This window comes from Leptonychotes weddellii, chromosome X, assembly GCF_054177405.1.
Source record: "Leptonychotes weddellii isolate Sample4059 chromosome X, ASM5417740v2, whole genome shotgun sequence".
Taxonomy (NCBI): Eukaryota; Metazoa; Chordata; class Mammalia; order Carnivora; family Phocidae; genus Leptonychotes; species Leptonychotes weddellii.
In genome coordinates, this window is record NC_138385.1 from 88,106,971 (window position 1) to 88,124,470 (window position 17,500).

The window sequence follows — 17,500 nt, forward strand, 5'->3', positions numbered from 1 at the left end:
GGGAGAGAGAGAGAAGCGAAGAGGGGGGGAGAGTAGGGTGGGGAGGGAGGCAGAAGAAAAAATTTCAAGGCAGAGAGACACCAAGGGCAGGAAGAACATTTTTGGTTGAATACCGAGTTCTCCCATGTAATGTTAGGACAGAAGAGGCCGTAAGCATTGTGTGCCTGTGTGTTTCTTGTCCAACTCTGGCTAAAGGGAGAGTGGGGTCAAATCCGAAGACCCAGTTAGGCTTACGGACTAAAGAAACCCCCCTTGTCCCTCGTGAATATAGTCTGATACGATATAATACCCTATATCCAGCGATGCGCTGTGTGTTTTTATGTTTTCAGTCAAATAGCAGGCACTTGGGTGATGAAGGAATCACGATGCCCATCTGTTTGGGGGTGAGGGCGGGCAGCCAGGGGAGACCCTAATGGAGGAGGCCTGCCAGCAAGGGGAAGGTGGCTGAGAGGGCTTGCCAGAGCCTGCTGTGACCTCCTGTCTGTGTGTTGCTTTCTTACAGGGAGGAATTGGCCATGAGGCTGGACTTGACGGAGGCCCGAGTCCAGGTGAGCTGCACCACAGGGACAGAGAGGAAGGAAGGGGAGGAGTGGGGAGAGGAGTGGGAGAGAGAGGGGGTGGATGGGTTGGGGGAGTGAGACCCCCTTCATAAAATGAAGAGAAGCAGAATAAAAAAAAAATAGACCCAAACACTCATGCACAGAAAGATTAAAATGTGAAGAGCTGGGAGGTTGGAGGGGAAGGTTTCTGGGTTTGGGAGCCTTGAGGAAGGAGTGAGTCCAGGATCAGAAGAGGGGTTTCAGGGTCCCTGCACGGCAGTCAGGAGCCCCCCAGTTCCACCGCCCCTATAGGAAACAATCGGAGGACTGACTTCTCCTGATTGAAATAATGGGATGGAGCATGGATTTGGTTGTTAGACAAATCCGCTCAGCTCCAAGCAGGTATTTGGCTGCGATTAAGTCTCCAATCGGGCTTCATAAAAGCCCACTTAGTGCTAGAACAAACAGGGCCATTTGAAGGCAAAATGCTGTTTGATTTTCCCTCCGCCCTCACAAGGAGCTGGCTAATGCTATTTGATTTCCCATTTTTTATAGCAATGAGCCCACATTGATCTAATAGGGAGTGAGTGCAATGCTATTAAAGGTGTTTGCAGCCCCATACCAGAGTGCATTTCCGAACCCAGGCCTCATAACCAAAGAGACGATCAACACTGGGCAGCCCCGATGGCCAACAGAAAACAGATGTCCCTGGGTTAGGAGCTGAGTGAATCACTTTACAGTCAAAATCAAGCGCTGATAAAGCACAATAAATTCCATATGGCTCATTTAATACACAACAGCTTCTTGCATTAGAGGGCTAATGATGAGGCCTGTCCCCTCCTTTCTGTTGACACATTTCTCCATTGTCAAACAGAGATGTGACAGCAACTCCGTATTTTCAGCTCAGGGGAACGAGTCGTGGGAAAGTTAAATAACTTTTAAAAAGAAAGAGAGCGCCCCCTCCCCTTCTCCTCTCTCCCTATTCACTGGAGAAGATGTAATTAAGTGAATATGAATTATTAGAGTCCTTTCGTTTACCTTTGGGGGGCCTCAGAGGTATTAATTCAATAATGAGGAATTGCAGGGGGACATCTTGATGATTGCAGTTGAGCCGGGAGAGACGATCTGTCTGCAAAAGGTTTCCACGTTCTTTGAGGGCATTCTGCCTCCGCTGCCCCCCTCCCTTCCTTTACTGCTTTCACTGCCATCGAAGAGTGGTGGATATTCTCGTCTAGACAGCTTTGGATACACAAAAGCTGCCCACCCAGCCTGGTCCCATCTAGTCTTACTTTTTCAAGCCTCTGAATTTCCACACTACAGTGTTTCTCCAATTCACAAACAGATTGTTTGAGGGCTGTAGAATCTTATGGATGGGCCCCCTTTCAGCAGAATTTGAAATAATCAACCGATGTGGATTCTCGATTTCTCTTGCCAAAGGTGGCTGTCTAGAAGTGAAGCCCAGTTTAGATACCAGGGCTAGTACGACAAGCTCCAAGTGTGTATATATGAAAGGCACGGATGTCTTCACATTAAAAAAAAGACACACAAAGTCCTCTGGGATCATTTACATTATATTTTCCTATAACTCTGTATAGCCCTGGAGTTCATTCTTAATTTTTAGACTTGTGTGCAGGCATCAACCCAAGCCTAAAAATATTAATGCCTTCAGGGGAGAAGGAGCATATCTTATTAGCTGTGGGTGTGATGAGCAGGTCACATAAAAATAATTTCATGCTCCTGGGAGTTATTTTTAGACCATGGTAGCTGCCACATTTCAGGTAAAGGTCTCTACTAAAACTGCTTTCTATTAACAATTAGGAAGATACCTTGTGCTGGAAACCTCCCCCAAACCTAGAACTGTCTTATTTAAATAACCTGTTTAAACCACTTCCCGCAAAGAAATCAAGGGCCTGTTAGCTCTGAAGATGTGTAAAGTCTACAGGTAGCCCGCACTCTGATTTCTGTTTGTCCAGGGATTGCTGCGTACCTGGGCCTGGCAGGCAGCACCTTCCTGGCTAGAACCAAGCCCTGCATAGAGCCCCCGCAGAGAGCAGGCCCCAGGCCCCAGATTCCCTTTCCCGGAGAACTGCCCCCCCCCCAATGTATGCTTGTTTGCTGGGGTAAACCCAGCTTTTCCCTCCTGCCCAGCTTTCCTCAAGCTCCAGAATCCAGCTTAGTGCTCTTAGGTGTTCAATAAATATTTCTGGAAAGAATAAATGAACCGCCTCCCCGAGATCCCCTTTTCCACACAGCAGGGATTTTGCCAGCTCTTGGGTAAACCTGAAATAGGCGGAACCCGCTGGTATGCAGCAGAGAGCCGATATGTGTTTATCTCTGGGTGGCTGCCCACTGCCAAGAGTCACTGTCCAAGGCGAGCTTTCACACGCTTTAAGTTATTCATTCCACATAACAGCCTTATGAGTGAAGTTTTATTATCACCATTTTACAGATTAGAAAACTGAGGTTGAGAGGTTTTTAAGCGACGTGTCTAGAGATGCGCTGCAAGCAGATGGCAGCGGAGACGTTTAAACCTCGGTTTCCCTATCTCTAAACACTCGGGACTACTTTCTTCCAACTTGGAAAGGAACTAGGCTGTTTGAAATACGCGCTGGAAAGGCTTTGCTTGCCCTGTGCTTCCTGCTGGCTTTAAGTTTGGGCTCCTTTTCGCCACCAGTTTGTTTGGCCCCCAGAGGTGTCTTCGGATAACCTGAGGCCAGAGAGGGGCGAGTGGGCGCCGGCCTCGGTGGAAAGGAGGAGGGGCCCCCGCAGCACTAAGGGGGGTGGAGAGGAGGCCGGGGCGCGCTCCCCCCCCCACCCCCCACCCCCAGCGGCCCGCCGACCCCGGCTCTCTCCGCCTTGCAGGTCTGGTTCCAGAACCGTCGGGCGAAGTGGCGCAAGCGGGAGAAGGCGGGCGCGCAGACCCATCCTCCCGGGCTGCCCTTCCCCGGGCCGCTCTCGGCCACCCACCCGCTGAGCCCCTACCTGGACGCCAGCCCCTTCCCTCCGCACCACCCAGCGCTCGACTCGGCCTGGACGGCCGCCGCCGCCGCCGCCGCCGCCGCCTTCCCGAGCCTACCTCCGCCTCCTGGCTCGGCCAGCCTGCCGCCCAGCGGGGCGCCGCTGGGCCTGAGCACTTTCCTCGGAGCCGCTGTGTTCCGACACCCGGCCTTCATCAGCCCTGCGTTCGGCAGGTAACGCGCGGCCTCGGGGAGTCTGTCTGTCTGTCTGTCTCATACACACACAGAGGCTGGGGTCAGGGAGGAGGCCGGAGACAGGAGACAGGCAGCGGCTCCACATCTTCGCTCTTTGGCCAACTCCCAGAGATTTAGCCAAAGAAAATACTCTCTAATTTTGCCTCAAACAGTGTGGCTCTCGAAGGGAATGACTTGGGACCGAGCAGCAAAGGGGAGGGCGGTGGCAGTAACAACAGCCGTGACAACTGGGAGTGTTCAGTGAAAGCTGTAAAAGTACCAGTTGAAGGCAGCAACCGCTCAGACCATAGGTGGTTATGTGTGTAACCGTGTACACGTGTAGCCTACAGAGCTGGGACGACTCTTCAAATTTTGCAAAAATCCTTCCCCATGCTCCAAAGCCTGGCAGAGGAACACAGCTCTGGTTTCCACAGGAGCCCTGGAGCCACCGGCCCTCTGGGTGCAAAGAATTCTTTCTTCTTCCCCAGACTCTAACTTCCCTGTCACTCAAGTGACCCGCTGCCAACCATACCCCATATGTGCAACCCCCGACCCGCACGGCGGCACAAGACAACGAAATAAAAGAAACAGTTCATCGTATATTATAATTCCCTTTCTTTAAATGAACATCGAATGATGAAATAAAAAGTCTGTATAATCACCCAGACAAAGAAACAAAGGAGGGATGTATTAAGTTGGAAAGTGCAGTGAAAATAAAACTGAATGCAGCTTCAATGATCTCTCTTTGGGAGAACAAAGAAATAATAGATTCATCCAACTGCGCAGCCACTTAACAAAAATCATCTCAGAGAAAAGTTTCAAAAAAAGACACTAAGTAAAAGTAGTTTCATGTAACAAACTGATAAAATAAACAGCGAGTGCACTGAAGTGTAGTTAGTGACTCAGTTTACCTATGGAAACAGGGCATCGTACACCCCCTCCAGGCCACACTTTATTAGTTTTTCTGGGAAAACAACTTTAAGTCCTGTGTCCCTCCGAACCACCCCCCCCCCGCCCCCTTTTCCTTTCGACAAGTGACTTGTAGAAGCTGGCAAAGCACGGCTGGAGTACCAGACTTCGAGATTTGGAGAGGCTGCAAGAGGAGTGCGGTGGGGGTGGCATGAGGGGTGGAGGGGGGCTTGGGAGAAGCGGGAGGCTCTCCTCCAACCCTAGTGGGCGCATTTCTAATCGTGGAAACTCCGAGTCGGCCCTGCAGGAGTTCGGAGCCGGAACCCTTCGAGCGGGGGAGGGGGGGGGAAGGGACATGAGGGGAGCTTGGAGGTGGTAGTGTCGGGTGGCCAGGGGTGGCTCTGGCCTCAGCTTCAGGTCCGCTGTGCTGTGCGAAGGGGGTGGAGGCGCGGCGAGAAGCAATCCCGGCGCCGCCTGGAGTTGGTGGCACGGACTGGGATCCCAGGCTTGGGGGCCCAGGCTTGCGCGTCGCCGTGCACCGCGCGAGGGGGTCGCGGGTTCGGGGGCTCTCTGGGGCACGAGGCTGCAGGACGCAGGGAAGGCGACGGGGCAAGAGTGTCGCCGCGCCGGGACGCGGGGCGTCTGGCGGGTCAGAGCGGCCTGTCGAGCGGAAATCAACAGGCGGGCGCCCCCCACCCCCACCTCGCGGTCGTTGGCTGGGGACCGGCGGCTCAGTCTGGCGCGGGAGGGTGGCCGGGTCGGCGGCAAGGCCAGCAAACCAGGCCAGCTTTTCCAGGGCAAAAGGAGCCCCCGGCCGAGAAGGCGCCCTAGGGAGAGTACAAAGTCTGCAGCGTAGGTCTTGATCAGTTTTCACTCCACCTTCTCCCTTCTTTCTTTTTTTTATTCCTCCCTCTATCTCTCTTCTTTTTCTCTTTGTCTTTCTTCTCTCCCCTGGCAATGGGAGCTCCCCGTCTGAGAATACAGCCCCTTCTTATGCGAAAGCACAGAATCCAGGCAATTGGGCCGTTGGCTTTTGGGCCACAGGACCTGCCTCCGCCCTGGCCCTGATCCCTTCAGAACACCAGGCCCCTTGGCCTTTCCACCCCCCCCCCCGCCCCCTCCGTCGGTTCCCTCCTCTAGTAAAGTCCTCTCGGAGCACCTCAGCCTCCCACCCATGCTCCCACCTGCTCCGCAGCCCGTGGCCCACCCTAGCCCTGCGACTCTGGGCTTCTTGCGGCGGGGCCCGTCTGCACCCCTGTGTGGCCCTCTGCTCCCCCGGTGAGAGGCGGCGGGAAACGCTGCCTACCCCCGCCTCCCCTGCCCCCCGCCCCCCGCCCGGCGCTGCGCTCAGCTCCCGAGGCCGTGACCGCGCTGTTTGCTCTCCCTGCAGGCTCTTTTCCACCATGGCCCCCCTGACCAGCGCGTCGACCGCGGCCGCGCTCCTGAGACAGCCCACGCCGGCCGTGGAGGGCGCGGTGGCGTCGGGCGCGCTGGCCGACCCGGCCACCGCGGCCGCAGACAGACGCGCCTCTAGCATAGCGGCGCTGAGGCTCAAGGCCAAGGAGCACGCCGCGCAGCTCACGCAGCTCAACATCCTGCCGGGCACCAGCACGGGCAAGGAGGTGTGCTAAAGGCTGCCCTCCACCCTCGCGCCCCGGGCGCACCCCGAAAGGTCACCTCACTCAGCACCACTCAAGACCAAATGGAAACAGAGGACCAGCACACTCCCGAGACGGCACTGAGAGAGCGCAGCCGCCTTCGCAGCAGCCTGGATGCGGGCAAGGCAGCCCCTGGCGCTCCCGGACGTGGCACCTCCTCGGCTGGCTGTCCACCCGCCCCTGCCCCTGCCCCCTGTCCCCGCCACTGCCAACCTCACTGCCCCTCGAACGTCCACTCTCTCCCGTTCTTACTTTGCTGAAAATATCGGGGAGGTTTTCTCTCCAAGACACCTGGTACTGAAGTTAAAAAATTAGAAAACCCAACCCCGCCTCCCTTCTGGCACCCCACTTAGCTTTTTTTTTTTTTAAACAGCATTTTGGCGCTCTAAGTTGATCTCCCCAGCGTGGGCCCCGGTGTGAAGCCAGGGCCAGGGAAGCGAATGCGAATCTGTAAGATAGCTAACAGTGCACTTAACAGAAAGGGGCGTCTTGTTCTTGTTCTCTTCTTTATCATACACCAACCAAGGTTTTTATATCAAACCAAAGGGAATTACTCTGCTAGAATATGGACTGTTGAAGTCACCAAACTGTGATTATTGATTCTGTACATACCATTGTTATTAAAAAAAAAAAAAAAGAACAGAGCTTTGTATATTTGAAATGTTATAACGCAATTGCACTCAGCGTGGTATGGTAAAAGTTTGTCCTCCTGTAGATTCTTACTGTGTTGTAGATACGGTAGGGTTCCTAGACAAATATTTATGTACTCAAGCCCTTTATTTAACTTATTAACTGTAGAGGCTTCCGAAACCTTCAAGATAAAGGCAATGGTACAGTACTTTTGTGTAATGTGTAATTGTTATCACTTTTCCTTGCTATCTAGTGGAGAAGTGTCACGCTCAAAATAAAAAAAAAAAAATTATATGTTTAACAAAAGGAAGTGTGAATGCTCTATGCAGGCGCTATGGGGTCAGCAGACCCGGGGCCCCCCAGAGGCCAGGGGTGGGCTCTGGCTCCCCGGCACCTCCTCGGTTCATCTGCAAGCGCGTTTTCCTGGCAGAGGCCCCAGGTTTGAATGTGATCCTCAAAGGGATTCGGGTTTCCTTCCATAAGTTAAGAACGCCGCCGCAGCGCTTTCCGCCGCATCTCGGCTCCCCCGGGTCGTGCCGCAGCGGGCGCTGAGGGTCCGGGGCTACGGACGTGGGGTGGGCCCGAGGGGGGTCGGTGGGTGGACGGTAGGCGTTGTTGACGGTGGAGATAGAAATTTGAAGCGAGCGGGAGTCTTGGCTCGGAAGGTGAAGGAAACTGTTCGTGGAAAGTGCCACGTAGCAAGGAAGTGCGCAGTCCGAGATGACAGGTAATGGCGAGAGCAAGAAGCCCAGGCGCTGGCTTCCGAGGGGGCGGGCTCCACAGTATACCCGCGGGGAGGAGGGTGCGTGTGTGTGGGTGTGGGTGTGTGTGTGAGAGAGAGAGAGAGAGAGAAGAGACCGAGAGGGGGAGAGGGAGAGAGAGAACGCAGAAACAGTGATGGAAAGGCAGCGAGGGGTATCCAAGTGGCAGATCTTAACTCGACAAATGTCATTACATCACTTATCCAGGCACTGGGAAATGTATACATTTTAAAAAATCTAAACAACTCAGGTTTCTTGAGAGGAGACCCGCACAGATTTGCAATCTGTAACCCCCTCGGCGCACTCCTCCCCGCGCCGGGAACCGTGGCTTCTCCCCTCCCTTCCCCCCTCCCCCCCCCCTCCCGGCCCTTCCTGCGCCCCTCCCGGTGACCGCGGAGTAAGCCCGCCCGCGGGGGCTGGGTCTCGCCGACGCTCCCAGGGTGATGGGAAAGGGAAGAGAAGCTTAATTAGTTTCAATTTGTAGTAATTAGCGCGCCGGACCTTTGGGGAGAGGGGCAGGCGGGGGGTGGGGTGCTGTCGCGGCGTGACTACCGGGCTCGCGGAGCGGGTGCCAGCCGCCCCGCCAGGCCGTGGGCCAGTCGGGCGCCGTGGGGGGCGGGGGCGAGTCTCTGGGCCGGCCGTCGGCCTCCGCGCGCACTCCCGGGCCGCGCCCTGCTGAAGGGGAGGGCGGGTTCCCTTGCGGCTGGGGAGCGCAAGTGTGCGCGGCCGAGGGGCAGGTGCGCGGTCGGGCAGAGGTCGGCGGCAACTCGGGGGGGGGGGGGCGCGGGGTAACCCGCTCGGCAGCTGCCGCGCTCAGGCCCGGGTGTCCTCGGCTCGCCCACCCTGCCCTGAAATCCGGAGCCCCCGCCTGCTGGGAAATTTGGGGAGCGCGCCCACGGGTTTCGCGGGCCCTGGGCCGTCGGGTGGGCCACCGCCGCCGAGCCCCGGCTCCGGACTCGCAAAGGGCGGAGCTCGAAAGCAGAAGCCCGGTCTGGGGCATGGGGGGGCGGGGGGGAGCAGGCCGCCCACCACCTCTCCTCGGCCACTGCGGCCACACACTCCTTTCTCGACTTTAGCAGGCCCGGCGGGAACTTTCTAGGGCATCCCCTGGAGATCTGAGTGCCTCAAACCCCCAGGCTCCACCGGCTGCCCGGGTGTGAAGGCCCTTTCCTGGCGTGGGCAGGGTTACTCTGGAGTTTGGAGGTGGGGATAGGGGAGTGCAGGAGAAGAGGGAGTGAGGGAAAGGTTTTTTGTTGTTGTTGTTTTTTGGTGGTCAATATCAATTTTCCGTCGATTTTGGCTTTTTGTTTAGGTACGGCTTTTTTTTCCTCTCCAGGCTGCCAGTTGGATGGTATACGAGAAACAGTACCATTCTTCCTGTTAATGAACTCTTTTTTAAGTCATTTTTTCTCATTTGACCCTTCCATGGAGCAGAAGCAAATTGCGTGAAATTACCTCCAAGGATTACATTTATTACTGGCCAATGAGAACCCCTCGCCTTGTTTTACAAACTCTTAATCCTATGTCATTCTGATGCCGCAAACAAGCCCGGTCCTGGGCCTCCTATTCTTTCAACTTTCCCCAGCTGGAGGGACCTCATTCTGCACTTAATATTCCCCATAAATATCACACGCTAAAGACCCCCTGACTTCCAGCAAGTCCACATTAAACATGTGACATGTCACGCATGACAAACTCTGAGTATCTTTTCAAAGAAGCATTAAAAGCAAAGAAACCAATTTTCTTCTCCTTCCAAACCTCCCCAAGTGCTGAATGATGGGGATTGGAAAGAGCCACTGGAGCGTACTTAGGGGGATTTTATGAGATTTTCCAGAATGATTTAATCTTATTGTGAGCATTATTAATGAATGGCAACCCAATTTGGCCCCAATATCTGGGAACGCGGTCACAATGCTGGGAGCGGCTGACCGCCCCCCCCCCAACCTTAAGCAAACCTCTTCCACCGAGGAGGACATGCCGAGCCCAGGGGAGTTCCGGAGAGCCCCTGCGATGGGGGCATAGCTGTCCCCCGTCACACCCAGGGCAGAATGTCCCACCACCTGCTTTCCCAGGGCCACCCCTACAGAGTCCTGGGGTGAGGGGTGATTGGGAGCCTCTGTGGGAAGGATGAGGGGAAGGGGAAAGTTAACTTGCTACATTTTCAGGCAGGCTAGCCGGGTCTGGATGAGGCCCTGGAAGGAAAGGCAAGAAGGGCATAATATGCGCCATAATATTATCAGAAGGTGCCCCTGTGTTCTTCTGTCACCAACCACCCATGGCCTGGAGCGTGGACGGTTGGGGCGGGCATCGTAGGCTTGTGCTGGGGAAAACGGAAGGAACATGAATTAGAGAGAGGGACTATTGGAGAAGGTTTGGCACGACTCGGGACTTGAAACTCAGACTTCAGCTAAAGTCACCAGTTATTGGCCCCAGTTTCCCATTTTTTTTCCTCCTATTAGCCCACTCCTCCTCCCTAATTGGGGCAAACATTTATTACTGTTGTTTTGCATTTGTAGAACCCAGAGACGAGGCTCCCGTGGTTCTCCTTTTCGTATCATTTTGAGTGCGGAGATCTTACCGGATTGGAAGAGGGGGGCTGATGTTAGAGGGAAGGAAATTGTACATGGGCTCGTGGAGCTTGCGTTTAGAGGGGGAAAAAAATGTGTACGTGAGCATGTGTGCATGTGTATACACAGCAGTGTGTGTGGATGAAGGGGGGGTCTTAAATGGGGCCTAAAAGGGTATTTTGGAACCCTGAGTCCCAGGGAGCAACTGCGTATTTCACCGCCAGCGGTAGGCTGGCTGGGGGGCGGGGAGGAGGAAACCCGCTACCTGACCGGGTGGGGGGAAAAAGCCTTTTACAAAGGAAAAAGTTGTGTTGTCTCTGGACGTTATTAACGGTCCACTTTGAAGTATACATTTTTTCCTTTAAAGAAAAGGGAGCGATTACCAGTTATACATTAAGAAATGTCATTCAGTCATTTTTATTCATGCTCCGGAAATCTTCGTAAAAGCCTGAATCATACTTCTACAAGCAGCAATTTTGTTAATCCAGGGGGTTATTACTCTGGGCCCTTATTAGGTTCTACACCACTGCCAAGCAATCCTATAACCCTCTCAAAAGAAGTTTACCTCCCTGTTATAAAACCAGTAGTGGTATTTATACTGTGCAATAATTAGTGTATTACTTGAATCCACTAACACGTTCATTTCATCTCCGCACAAAACCTCTAGTCTGCTTATCGAAAGCTTGTGCCTCCTTTGGGGCTGGTAAAGCGGTGAAAGAGTGAATTGAAGGCTCGCTGCACTTTCTCCTTTTGCCTCGCCTTAATTCCCATCTCTTTTTGCTCTCATCCAATTAGCACAGTGTATTAAGCGGTTTATCATCTCATAGTCAGCTATTGAGAGAAACAAGGCGAGCACTTTGCAATAGAACCTGCGCTCCTTTGACACCCTCAGGTACTTACATATTCCACTGTGCTATGAATAATAGAGGAAGAATGGAGCGCTAATTCCCTCATCAAAGAATGCCTTGTCTGCTGCTTTGCTCAACAACACCATTCTGATCAAAAGAAAAGCAATAAAGCTTAGCATAACAAAACGAAACCTACTTATTAGCTTAGTGGTTAAATTAATGCAGAGCCGCTGCTATTCAAAACCAAGGTTTGAAAACAGCCTCCAACAACCTGATAATGCTGCCTTCGGGATGAAGGAATTTTAATCTGAAATTTGAGGCTGGCTCAGATGAGTTAATCTATTAAACTGCTATAAGGAAGCTCCACAGCAAACCGTTCAATTAAGAAATATTTAGGTGAGGGGAGAGAGAGAATGAGAGAGAGAGAGAAAGGGAGAGAGAGGAGGGAGGGAGGGAAAGCAAGGTGGCTTTAAGTTTGGGATGGGAGCACTGAATGGAGGGTCTGGGGCTTGGTGTGTTTTCCTTAAAACCCTGACACAAGATAGGGAAATGTGTTTCTGGAGTTTCCTTATCTTTGCATCTCCCACCAAACGAATTTAAATGCTACACTTGGAAAAGCATGTTGATGTGCACGTGTGTTCGAGGTTAAGAGGTGGGGATGGGCAAGAGAAGGGGCTTGGTGGTCAAGGGAAGTGGATTCATCCCCTTTCCACATCCCCTCCCGAACCCCCATCTGTGAACTTTGATTAGCCTCCAAGAGTCACAAGATTAACTCTGTTTCCTGGACAAATTAAAATCTTGAGCATGATCTGTGTAGGATTTTCAACTTCTGGCCTTCCCTCTGCCCCCTTTAAATGAAGGAGAGTTGAGAGTTAGCCAGCGGTGGGTGTCCAAGATAAATGTGTACCCTGTTGTAGACAGATTCTACTGCCTACATTCTACAGGAGAGGTGCCCTTTTCAGAGGCATGGGACCGTGAGAGGAGCAGGGTTCTTTTAGGGCACCGTTTCCCAACTGGCCCAGATAAAATTCAGCCCAGAGGTTTAGCCTGGCCCAGTGTTCAAAATTTTATTTAAAAAAAAAATTAGTTGCCAAGGCTTAGAATTTGAGCCACTTTACGGAATATCTGGATTCCTGGCTTTTCTTGAAAACCGGATCATGGGGCCACCCTGGGCTCCAGCCCTTCCAGCATCACTGAGTAACCTCTGCCCTCTTTGGACAGGACGTGCCCCTCTGGTCCACCACAGTCCCTGCCACTCTGTCCTGTGAGCCCGGCTCGTTACATCCGCTCAGTCTTAGTTAGCACTTGAGCTTAAGATCCTCACCCAGCAGCCTGTGGAGACATGTGGGTAGGCTCCCCCTTGCAAAGTGGGTGGCATTTCTGCACCTGTCCCACCCATTGCCCTATCACTGACAAAAATCAAGGAGTAGAAACCTTTCTCGGAGAAAAGTGAGTGCTTCTCCAGTGTTCTAATAGATCCACTGGAATTCTTAAAGTTGCAGTTGCAATTTTCTGTAAAATTCAGGACTCTATATGTGCCTCCCAGAAAAACCCCACAACTGGAGTTCCAGATCTGAACAAGAAAGCATCTATGGCAGGGCGCCTGGGTGGCTCAGTTGGTTAAGCGTCTGCCTTCGGCTCGGGTCATGATCCCTGGGTCCTGGGATCGGGTCCTGGGATCGAGGCCTGCATCCGGCTCCCTGCTCGGCGGGGAGCCTGCTTCTCCCTCTGCCCCTCCACCCCCTTGTTCTTTCTCTCTCTCTCAAATGAATGGATAAAATCTTAAAAAGAGAGAGAGAGAGAAAGCATCTATGGCTCCATTAGCTATTTTCGGGCCTGGGCCATGCTACGTCTAACTTTCTATAGATTTGCTACAGAAACAGGTCCTGCCCTCGTGGTGCTTGCTGGCTAGACGCAGAGACAAGAAACGGAGCAGTAATTAGTTATTTGAGTGTCCTGGAGTTTCTTGATGACCAAGTTCACGATAACTCTCTAATTGTATTTATCATAACCCCAGGTTCCAGAAACCAAGGAAAATACGCCTTCTCTTCAGAAAGCAATGTAGGGGCGTGGGCTCCAGAAGCACACATGGGAGAACCATCTCTAGAACCTTATATGACAAAAACCATGGAAATCACACTTACAACCTTCGTTTCCCAAAGCAATGTAGCTGCTCCCACTTGTGACAGGTTGGGGAGCCTGAGGTACCAAGGCATTCATTAATTAACCGACAGGGCCGTACACCCAAAGTGTCTCTGCTTAGAACCTCTGTCTCTTATACAGAGGGGAAAGTGAGGGAGAGGAAAGAGAAAGCAAAGCAAGACAGAAGACGGTATCATCCTCACTGCTTTCACAAGGGCATTCACTAGGGTCCATGCTGAGTGACCTTTCTCCTGTGGGGGGCTTTTCTCCCAGGAGCCACTGGTCTTGTTCTCCAAAAGTAGACACCACTGGGCTCTTGGCTTAGCTCTCTGGCTGTCCAAGTCAGCAAAGCACATGAGAAACCTTACTTCATCTCTTAAAGGACCCAAAGTCCACAGGAAATCCTCCCAAATGCTGCTCAGAACATTCGGACATACATCACTCAGGCATCTCAGAGCTGATTTCTGAGGTTTGGGATGGGGATGGCCTCCAGTCATCCCTTACTCCTGGCTGCCACCTCTAGCCAACATTTTGCACCTGATAAAGATTCACTGCAACTGCTTTCCTTTCAGAAAACTTTATTTAAGCAGGGGGGAAAAAAGCACAACATATTTTTTCTTTTAGAAAAACAGATAGGTGGACCTTTTTAAAAAAATATAGCATAGTGTACAGGGGAAATATATTTTGTTAGTATAATCTTACCAATAATGTAATGGAAAGGCTGCTATATTGAAATACATTTGGCTTCCAGCAAAGAGGCACCACTGTGAAGAAATGAAAAAAAAAAAAAGAAAAGAAAAAACCAAAACAGCACCAGGGCTAATTAACCAAACCTCATCCCAATTTCTTCTGAATACAACACAAGGATCCTTGCCCCAACCTCTACATATTTTGAAGGAAATGTTATAGGATATCAAATTATTTTAAATGTGTTTTCCTACTCTGTAAACCTTACCTGGACTTTCTACTTAAGGGGAAAAAAAGGAATGTGAGTGTAAAACACCTGCCCAGTATGTGTGTGCACGTGCAACTCTGGAGCGATTCAGTAAACAAGTAAGCTCTGTTTAATCTATTTAGTAAATGCAAGGCGTCTCTATCTTCCCCCTCGGCTACCTATATAAAAGACAAGACTGAAAAGGACAGCCACTCCTGGAGCCAGCGGCTGGGGCAACAGTTGGGTTGACTGGGTTTAATTGGCGTGTGAAAAGGCAAAATGTTAGCGCTCCTACCAGGCTTCATAAATCTCTCTCTCTGGGGGCATCTCTGCTGAAGGCCCTGGGGCAAAGCCTGGGGTCCCCTGCATTCCAGCCACTCTCAATTAATTTCTCATCCCTCACCGACCCCTCCCCTCGAAATCCAGTCCCAAATACGAAGCAGCCAGCTCTTCAGCCGCTTTGCCGAGGGCTCTAGGCCATGTTTCAATAGTAGGGTCTATACTGTGACAGGAAGGCTCTTCTGAGCTTCTCTGATGCTTGGTAGATGAGCGACTGGTGTGGTCCCCTGGTCCCCCGTCAGTCATGCCCCCCCACCCCCAAGTCACATGTGCCCAAACACGAGGCACGGTCCTAAAGGAAACGGGATGCCTGAGAAGCAGGCAGGGCCTGGGCGGAGGTGGTGGAGTTGCCAGGAAGCCGGGCGTCTTTCTTCACCCACCCTGCCGCCAACTTCTGGGCCTCCCTCATGGCCTCACGGCACAGTCAGCGAAGAGTTTGCTGAGGTTCACTTCCGAGTAGCCACTCCGGGACAAGAACTGCTCCGCCGTGTTCTTGAGTTTTTGGTAGTCCTGACGAACTTTGGAGGTAAAAAACTTCTTCCACTTATCTAAAAAGATATAAAAATAAAAGGTTTACAAGTCTCAGAGGTAGCGTCTTTAAAGACCATTGAGTATTTACTGGTCAAGCACTACAGAAGAGGGTGCGGATTCTGTTTGCAGTTCCGTGTCTCAGATGTCCTCATGGTCCCGTGGCTGGTCTACACCCGGGGCCAGTCCCATGCCGGTGGTTGGCGGGGGCGGGTGAGACCCCTAGATTCCTCTGTGGGAGCCTTTCTTCCTTTGCCCTGCCCGCCACTTGTCACCACCTAGCTGACTCAGCACATGGGGGACAGGCAGGGCCCGGCTCTACTGATGCGAGCTGCAGGTGCAGGGGTGCGAGCTGCAGGTGCAGGCCCCGGTGCAGCAGCCAAGGTGAGCCCCACCTGCAGCCACCACTCTCGCAGCGCTGTTGAGCATATGCATGCAACCGCATGCCAAGTATGGATGTGGCAGGAAAGACTTTGTCTCGAAGGAAGCCAGAGCCTCCCAGAGCAAGGTCCCAGGAGCAGCTGGGCCTAGTTGGCTTTGAGGCCCTTCGGTCTGTGTCCCTCTGCTATACAAAACACCTCTGTTGACAGAGGTGAGGGGTAGGCTGTCTGGAGAGCACCTGTCCATTGGTAAGAGTTCTTCTTCTTTGTCCACACTGTATGCCTGTGAACTTTGGGTATGCAGCGGCCCTTCCTCTGTTTCTTGCTGCTTCTACCCATTCATCTCTGGCCTTCCCACTCTGAGACGGGCACTACCAGCCAGAGAGGAGATCGTTCCTTTCCTTCCCCAGAGCCTGCTACCTCTTAACACTTGGTTCATTTAAAGGAGCAGTAGGGCCCAGACACCGAGGTCTGATCTGTTGAGGATAAGGGTGATCCCTAGGGGAGGCGACCTTGCCCCGGATGCTTAAGACGACACAGTTTTGGTTCAAAGCTGCTCAGGAACCCCATGAGGTGTTTGGAGAGGCCGACTTTAATTTTTTTAAATCCCCATTTGCTGGCTGAGCAAGATGGGAGGTTAAGTCACTCGCCCAAGGTCGCACAGCTGGAAATCTGGGATGAAGAAATGCCAGCCCAGGTATCCAGAACCCAGAGTCCACACTCACTTGTGCACCGCCCTCACCCTACCCTGCATGCCGGCTCCCAGAATGAGACGCGCAGGCCTCCAGATGCCGGCCTGTGCCAAGCCAGGCTGCCCAGCGCCCCGGGAAGAGGAAAGCATCGGGAAGGAAACACGGAAGGGAGTGCACATCAACCACAAAAAGAAAAAGCCCACTGAAACAACAGAGCAACACTGAAGTCTACAAAACACCGGGAAAACTAAAGCTGGGTCTCAAGGTTTTTTGTTCCTTAGCTACACATTCGCATTTGTTCTCCACAACCTTTTCTAAATTACATCAATTGCCTTTCAAGAAACAGCAACAAAAAGTTTTGTGGCTAGGATTTAAATGCCCAAGGGGGTTGGAAAAAGAGAGGCGGGGGGGGGGGCATCGGTAGCTGACTACAGAAAGACACTTGGAAAGTTCTAATTACCGGAGTCTGGGAATCCACAACAATGGCCTGGAGCGGCCGCCGCCTCCCGCGTCCCGCCTCCCGCGTCCCGCCTCCCGGCAGGGCCAGCCCACGGCCGGCGCCCCGTGCATGTGAATGACACAAGTGCAGGTGCTGACTAGGGCGCACGTTTCAAGAGCTGCCGGAATCAGGAGCAGGGGAGGAAGGGAGAGGGCATCGCTCCTGATGTGTTTACCTCCTCTGCTGATGGGATATTGACTTTTCTCACCAGGTTGGTTAGAAAGGGGACTATTTACGCTGCCATAGAGCAGAGTCAGAATGACAACCAGCGTCCCTTGGTGCTCTTCTTCGTAAAAGACAAGTGGGACCGCCAGCATATCCCATAGCCGGTCAATACGGCCAAGGCACCATTGCACGCCAGTTCGACATGCAGATAAAAGCTCCCACTTGCTTCCCCAATGAGAATTTAATCAATAACATATGGAAGGTCTTCTAGGAAACAGAACTGCAAGAGCGGGCACAGGCGCTTGGGCGGGGGAGGCTCACCCTTTGTGCTTTTTCTCGGCCCCCTTCAGGCACCTAGGCCCCCCACATTAGGCCTTGCATGAAACCGCTCTCCTGTTCACTGCTATGCCCACCACCGTAGAACTCAAGGGAAAATATCAGCGTTAAACGGTGGAAACCAGTTAGCATGCCCAGGAACACCTGATTCCTTCTCCCTGCTCTGGTTTTTGGAGTCGGGAAAGAGGCCACGGGCACAGGCACTGCAGGTCAGGCACCTGATGACAACAACTGTTAAGAGAATCTAAGAGGCCATCCGTCAAGGGGCATCGAAGACCAGCCCAGCCCGGTCCACAGAGATGTCACAGGCCGGAGCTGTTGCTGTCTCAACAACCAGCGCGAAAAATCCAAACTTCGTCATCTGGGGAGGGGAATGCTCTTT

General features: G+C 52.6%; 2 protein-coding genes across 2 annotated transcripts in view; one reads left to right on the forward strand and one right to left on the reverse strand.

Annotated features, from left to right (window-relative positions):
• ARX (aristaless related homeobox) overlaps positions 1-7,227 on the forward strand; it is a 13,806-nt gene extending 6,579 nt beyond the window's left edge. The window contains exons 4-6 of the mRNA XM_081809028.1: positions 503-548; positions 3,402-3,730; positions 6,030-7,227. Coding sequence (XP_081665154.1) covers positions 503-548; positions 3,402-3,730; positions 6,030-6,270 — 616 coding nt within the window. The 3' untranslated portion in view covers positions 6,271-7,227. The remainder of the gene's footprint in view (positions 1-502; positions 549-3,401; positions 3,731-6,029) is intronic.
• Positions 7,228-13,806: 6,579 nt separating this feature from the next.
• Positions 13,807-17,500, reverse strand: part of POLA1 (DNA polymerase alpha 1, catalytic subunit) — a 293,805-nt gene continuing 290,111 nt past the window's right edge. The window contains exon 37 of the mRNA XM_081809030.1: positions 13,807-15,066. Within this exon, the coding sequence (XP_081665156.1) occupies positions 14,924-15,066 (143 nt within the window). The 3' untranslated portion in view covers positions 13,807-14,923. The remainder of the gene's footprint in view (positions 15,067-17,500) is intronic.